A 7,376-nucleotide genomic window follows, 5' to 3' on the forward strand; every position below is an offset into this window, starting at 1 on the left:
TATCTTTGAGTAGATGTATAAAACAAAATCAATTGTTTTTTGCATTAGTTTTATAGCATGTGAAACATCATATACTTGAATATTCAGTGTACCATATATCTAAAAATCTTGTAGTGTAATTTACTGTAAACAAGCTTATCTGATCCGTTTGTATATGTCATCTGATATTAAACCACTTTTTGAGTTGCGAGATTGACTAATTTTGATTTATTTATTTCGTTAAACTATTTTACTTATCAATAAAATAAAAATTTGTTTCAATGTTAAATAATTTTTAATTTTAAAATTTTAATATTTATGATTGTTTTAATCACGATGTTATTCTTTAGTTAAGAATTTGTTGCAGATATTTTTCAATTTATAGACAAAAGTTTAGTTCATAGGATAACAACTATTCAAGCTTATTTGGATTATTTTTCGAAATTGGTTGAAGTTCTTTTGTTAACTTTGTTTTAAGTCAGCTGGAAATGTCACATTGGTAAACAAATAATCCTATATCTGGTGTATTTGATCAAAATTAAAATTAAAATTGAGTTAAGAATACAATATGAAGAGAAGACAAACATAAGAGATTTAAATTCTTGCTCTCTTTTTTCATATGTTAAGTCATTTTATTTCTCTTATATAAGTGATTACGTGCATAAATTCTAGATTTTTTTTTTCTTAGATATTTTGTCCAGAGACTGTATTTTATAAAATTGAATTATAATCGTAAACAACTTTAAATTTTATTTTATCCTCTATAACTAGACTGCCAAAATTTTACCAATCTTTCATATTTTTATATATATAATAGCTTTAGCAAATCTCGAAGATAATGTGTAGTATAATAATTCTAGCATTCAAGGTGATGAGGTAGGATATTTAAGGACTATTCCAGAAATAATTTAACATTTTATAAAAGTTCACTTCAGAATTAATTTTAAACTACTCAGGAAAGTTTGATCTATGATTGCATGAGAATTCTAAAATCATATTTTTAAGAAAAGATACAATTTTTGTGCGTATAAAACGAAGTTTACAAATATTTGGATAATTCGGTCGTTCATGTTTTTGGAGTGTATAACGGCATTTGAATAATTTGTTAAAATTCATTTGAAACATATTTAACTGCAAAACCTAATTAAGTTTAAAATTGGAGTGTATATTGAACTGAAATTGAGTTTAAAATTGGTTTGGAAATAGTTTTTTGAGCCATAAAACGATTTTAAATAAAAGCTGCGACATTAAAATTTGTCGACTTCGATTTAGTTTGGATTTTAAAAAGAAAATTATGAAAAAAAATTATATATTAAAAATAATGGCTTTTTGGACGAATTTTTCCGAAATAATTTTTAGGAATGAGTTAGATGGATTATTTTTTTTCCTAATTACAAGAAAAGTGTGGGAAATACAAATTCAAAAGGAGAGATGATGATATTTGAAGTATATAATTGAGTATACTGTATTCTAATCTATATTATGGGAATATATACAACATTGTGATTGAATATTTGAAGTTATTTTATTTTCCGAACATGTTATTCTGTCTACAAAGATTCATTTAGAAATGATTGTATAGAAAGATTGAAAAGGTAAAAATAAGTAGAGTAAATAATATAAAAGATATGATAAAAGGGAAAGAGAAGAATGTCTTATAATTATGTGGTCAATATCTCAATTCAATATTGATGTAATATCCTCCCTGTTTTTCTGTTTTTTTTTTTTATGTGTAATACCTCCTATGTTTTCTTTTTCTTTTTAGTAAAATTTTTTATGTTTTTTTTTAATAAATTTTTCATGTCATCCCAGTGCCTAATATAAACTTAAGATTACTTAGGTGGTTATCTGACTCTGTCTGCATACCGTCCCTCCGAAGAGCTACGAATTTAAGAGCATTCAATTTTATCAAAACCATCGACACTTGCGACTCACTAACAGCAAAATTAGTAATTGTGTAATAGAGAGCAAAGAAACGGAAGCAGGGCAATGGTTAAAGGCAGAAAGTAGCTTTCAAACAATTCATCTACAGTCCTTTCAATTTAACTATTTCTTATTCTTGCTTCAATTTCTAAACTAGTTAAGACCTGTTGTTGGGTTTCTGTTTCTGAATTTCTTTATTGAGGGAAAAGATGAAGGCATGGATGTGATTGTTGAGGCTAAGAAAATAGTTCCAGTACCATAATGTTAGAAAGTTTGCTCTAGGAAAACACAAAAAAAAATTAAAAAAAAAATCAACGAATTAAACAGCTTATTACATCTTACACATAGCCTAAGGTAATTTTACTTGGAAGAATTCTTCCATCAAATATCGGTTTAGCAAAGTTGATTTTCCTAACCCATACCTTCATCCGAGTGCACAGTTGAACTTCCACAGTTAAGTCAGAAATTTATGGAATGAACACTTTATTCTTCAGGACTCCTTTCTGGTGCATCATGGGGCCTGAGAGAGTCAAGGCTGAGGTGAAATTTCACCCCATTAATAACAGGAAATGAGAAGTCAAAAAGAGTTGTTTCACAATGCTAAGGAAAAACAAAGTTAGATTATAGAAAAGCTTGAGTAAACGGCCAACCTGCATTTTTGAGGAACCCTCCAGGAAACAACCGACAACTTCTTCAAACTTGGAGGTAAAGATAAATAATGTTTCCAATCCTGAAGCATTATTCTGAGATCGTGAAGCTTGCTATCCAAACCAAAACAACAGTTTGCATGCATGGTACAGACATGGTTTAAATCTCTACTTGGTTCACAAAAACCACCAAAATTAGATGTATCCAAAAACCTCATCTTCAGTCCAATATAAGTAATGAAAGGATGAGACTTGATGAAGTTAAGGACATCTTGATCATGGTATCCAGGATAGGTTTCTCGTGAAGAGTACCAGAATTTATAAAATTCTATTGATCTATTATTGGACTTTACAAAGTTGAACCCTCCGTTAGGTTTGTTGTTTACATCATCAAATCTACCTGTGAAATGGTCGCACGCTATCTGGAAATCAGCATCAACGTGGAAGTGTGGAAATGGGTTCCTAAACCACATGACATCGGCATCCTGGGACAGGAACACCAAAGTAAGTATCTAATTAAGATACTTCTGAAATTTATCTAGCTTCTTCTATAGATTTTTCCGAAGTCTTGTCCTTTTCATATCTTCCCCTTTTGCATAAAGACAATTCATTGTAGGAAGATACATGAGAGCATCAACAATAAAATGTATAGCCTAAACTCTGCCGTTATGACACTGCACTGATGCGCTAGTTCCTATCAGTTGCGAATTTCAGTTTAAAATAAATTCCAAAAAGGAAGTTAGAGGCAGAAGTTTAGCTCAACATACAGTTCTATAAAAATAACCAAGGAATAATATTTTTCCTCAAGATTTGATCAGAATATTATATTAACCACAACCATATTTTACTTTTCCTTATCGTACAAAACCCAAAATAGAATAATTCTAAATCTTGTCACATAGATAAAGCCCACATGCATTTCTATAATCAATATAGTATTTGTTTGTGAAAATACTCAATAAATTAGCCAAGTATACAAAGTCAAATTACAAGTAACTCATTCCCTCACTCACATGACAGACAGTTTTCCCATTACGCACTACATCATAAGAAAATCAATCACAAAAAACAATAAATTCCACAGATTTTAGAATGTTTCCATGGCAACTAAAACTAAAACCACTTTAATGTTCACACAAGTCAGTCCTTGTGAGCTGCAAGAGGTATTATTAGTGATGGAAAAAATAACTTACTGTGAACACAAAATTGTATCCCATCTCAAGAACAGATCGTAGGAAATCAATCCTTCTCCACATCATCATCAAGTAACGAGGAGTCATAAAGTACGCCTCTTCACGAAAGTCAGTTTCTTCACTAACTAGACAAAAGCAATGAATGTGTATAACCTGACAGCGTGCAAATGCCTTTTGGTCCAACGCAATGATTACCAAATGATTTAAAAAGGAACGGGTACGATCTCCTATTCTAAAGCTCTCAAGAAAAAGATCAATGATTGAATCTGGAGCAGCCCATGCTTCGTTTAACGTGGTCAAGATCACTGTTCTGTCTTTCATAGCAGCGTCATTCAGGACCTTTTCGAGTGGATATTCATTGCTAGTCTGCTCGAGAGTCAATGATGAAAATTATGCTTATTATGCTTATGAAACTAGATAAAACAAATGGATTTAGTGTAATAAATATTCACATTTGAATCACTTTATTCATAAGACCAGAGAATGACTGAAGTATGACAGATTCATATCAACAACAGACGCTACAATAATTTTACACAGGGAAATCACAAGCTATTACAAGTGTTTCTAATGATCTAATAAACTAAATTAATAGTTAATAAACCTAGTTTGCCCCAGTAAACTAAACTTGAGAATATATGAAAGTTGCGAATATCTATTAAAGAAACTTGACACTCAATGTCCAGCGAAAATCATCAGTACTATTGACACTACCACACTTAATTCCCCAAATCCATGGCGTCTCTCAATGACATGCATAAAATACACTTCCTAAAACAAACACATCCAGACTATTCAACTCCGGAAAGAAATTATAACTCCAATGGCATTTCAATTGGTGATACATCACGGTAAAAACACAAGACAGTGCATTAATTGTTAAACAAATATAGGTAATGAGACAATGCATTACTTAACTAATTAAGCATGCGAAAAACAGAGAAAAGACTGAATACGCAGCAACAATTAGCAGGAACTGAAAAACTATGCATAATGCAAGAGAACAGAACGAAGCGAGCAACAGAACTGACCGCAATGGGATCGTTGTAAACCGATGGAAAAATGCTAGAAAGGGAATAAGAGTAATGGAAGGTGGAGAAGAATCTACGAGAATTAAGGTCTCCAAAGAGGACCAACAAAGAGAGGGAAACGATGGCGAAGAAGAACGAGGCGGCGACGGCGCGCCGTAAGTGGAGGACTTTGGTCTCCCGAAGCATGTCGGCAGAGAGATCAGCAGCTGCTAAGCCACGCGTCGCTCTGGCGGAGGAAAAACGTGTCCTCTGACGGCGCATGAGAGGTCATGTTAGCGTTTGCCTGAAGAGATAATGAGATAAACCAGAAATTCAAAAATTTAGGTGTGTGTGGGTGGATTGAATGAACGAAAATTGTGTGTGCAAGTTGAAAAGCTCAAGATTCGAGGTGATTCTGTTACCAACGCAACGCGTAATGCATTTTGGTGTTACTGTATTAAGTGTGCCTAATGCACTCACACTCATTGTCACTTTCATTTTGTTACCGTTTCTAACTGTCTGCACACTTGGCATTGCACCTTTACAATTACCTGCGGTTAGTCAACACGAAAAAAATCTTCCTTTTTTTTTTAATTCTTTTGTTTTTAAGATTTTTTAACATGATAATTTTCATTCACTTTAAGATGTATATACTATCTCTATCTCTATTTTACTTTTTCTAAAAGCTTATGAAATTAATAAAATAATTAAATATGTTAAATAAAAATAAAAATAATTTTTTTTTTCGAAATTTTGATTCAATATTGTTTCTTAATTTTTTAAATGATAAATTTAATATTTCAATATTTTTGACACGTATCTTTTTTAGAAACATAATTAAAATCTTAAATAAATTTAACAAAATTTTGATACAAACGACTAAATTAAAATGTTAAAAGGATGAAAAATTAAATTAGTTAAAAAACTATCGAAGAAAATTAATTCTAATTTTTAGTAAAAATTAAAAAAATAAAAACTCAATTAATATGAGAATATTCGTTATATTTTTCAATCACACTCGATATCACGTCTAAACTTCTGGATAAAGATAGAAGTAATTGTAAACGTGTTATCACGTCTATTCACTGGTTTTTAGAGAAAAAATTATTTTAATATCGAACTTTTTATATATAAAATTGAAGAGTATGATCTTGATTAATATAACAATTTAAATACATAAATACACTTGTCAAAAACAAACCGAACAGTATTGCTTACTTGCCTCTTTAGCCTTATAGCATAAGTTATTAGTTGTCTAACGTCTTAGTGTTAGTTTAATTCTCTACTTTTTTTTTTTTTTATAGTTCAATTTTGATTGTTATTTTTTTCCATGCAGATAACATGATATTACATGCAAGTCACTTGACTAACTTTTAACAATCACTCGGTGAGGAATGTTATTTGTGAGCTCTCATTGAAATTTCATCGATTTAAATAACATTCTGAGTGAACTCCTGTTCGCTAGTTAATACAGAAATAAAAACTTACAACACATGCTCCCTAATACAATGCAAACGGTCTCTCCCAAGCTCATAATAATCTTTGCACGCATCTTTCAATAAAAAAACTTGCTTAGGCTTAGGAGTTAAGGGCATGTGTATGGTATAGATACATGTCAGGCCAATGGACTAGACAAACAAACAATTAACGACTCTTAACCGATTGGTTAAGATAACCGTAGTTACATCTCATTAGTAGTTAATAAAAATATTAACCATCTATTTCTATCGGGATCAAGCCTAAGAGAAAACTTATTTTAATATTTATAAATATATGTTTGACAGGAAGGTCAACTAACCAATTTTGAGTACTCATTTTATTAAATATTATAAATATTATAGTAAAATCACTTACTTGGGCGTCATAGTATTTTTGCAAGTATTTTTTCACATGGCTCATGACAAAGAAAAGAGAGAACGAACAACGCAATTTGGATAATGGAAGATTATTAGGAAGTCTATCCAGATTTCAGAATAACTTAGAATGCTCTGATTAAAAAAAAAAAAAGTATATTAATGGTAATTTTGATTAAAGAGTATGAGTTTACATATTTAAAGTGTAAAAATATTACATTGTGAACCAATTAAAATTACTATTAACGTTATTATTATAGAATAATAATAATAAATTATTATACATTGTCATCTATTACCATAAATTGTTATTGATGTAATATTAATGCAAATATATAGAGAGAGAAAAAGGAGGGAGAGGTAGTTATTGTTTTGTTTTTCTATAAATCTTTTGTTAATGTTATTGACGTAAATAAAGTTGTTCTTAAGTTTTATTTTTTTTTTATAATGTGACTTCTTAGAAAAAATTAAAAGAAAAATGTTCTTTATAAATGAAGTTTAAATATTTTATCATTAAAATATAAAGTTTATAAATAAAAAATAGTTTAATCCAGTTTAATTTTATAACAAATACTATAAACCTTCTAAGTTTTGTTGTAAGTCTCGATGAAAAGCACAACAATTTTATCTAATAATTTTTTTTTATCTCAATAAATTATTTTTTATCTTTTTATTAATTCATTTTAAAAGTTTGAATTGATATATATAAAACCTAATAAAGTATTAATAAAGTATAAGCGTGCCTATTGCATTCTCCTTCTCTCATCCTCA

The 7,376-nt window shown here is 29.9% G+C and overlaps 1 protein-coding gene across 3 annotated transcripts; it reads right to left on the bottom strand.

Annotated features, from left to right (window-relative positions):
* Positions 1-2,201: 2,201 nt before the first annotated feature.
* Positions 2,202-5,222, bottom strand: LOC106769834 (uncharacterized protein At4g15970). Of its 3 annotated transcripts, XM_014655611.2 has the most exons (5): positions 4,774-5,219; positions 3,743-4,108; positions 2,950-3,034; positions 2,553-2,632; positions 2,202-2,437 (listed from the first exon to the last, which is right to left on the bottom strand). In XM_014655611.2, exons 1-5 carry the CDS (start codon positions 5,032-5,034, stop codon positions 2,432-2,434), a joined length of 798 nt encoding a protein of 265 aa, XP_014511097.1. In that variant the 5' UTR covers positions 5,035-5,219; the 3' UTR covers positions 2,202-2,431. The 3 variants fall into 3 exon arrangements, with proteins under 3 accessions (XP_014511097.1, XP_014511096.1, XP_022641502.1); XM_014655610.2 differs by having other exon boundaries at positions 2,553-3,034; positions 4,774-5,220; XM_022785781.1 differs by lacking the exons at positions 2,202-2,437; positions 2,553-2,632; positions 2,950-3,034 and adding an exon at positions 3,058-3,243 and having other exon boundaries at positions 4,774-5,222.
* Between the last annotated feature and the right edge of the window lie 2,154 nt (positions 5,223-7,376).

Source organism: Vigna radiata, chromosome 8 (assembly GCF_000741045.1).
Source record: "Vigna radiata var. radiata cultivar VC1973A chromosome 8, Vradiata_ver6, whole genome shotgun sequence".
Taxonomy (NCBI): domain Eukaryota; kingdom Viridiplantae; phylum Streptophyta; class Magnoliopsida; order Fabales; family Fabaceae; genus Vigna; species Vigna radiata.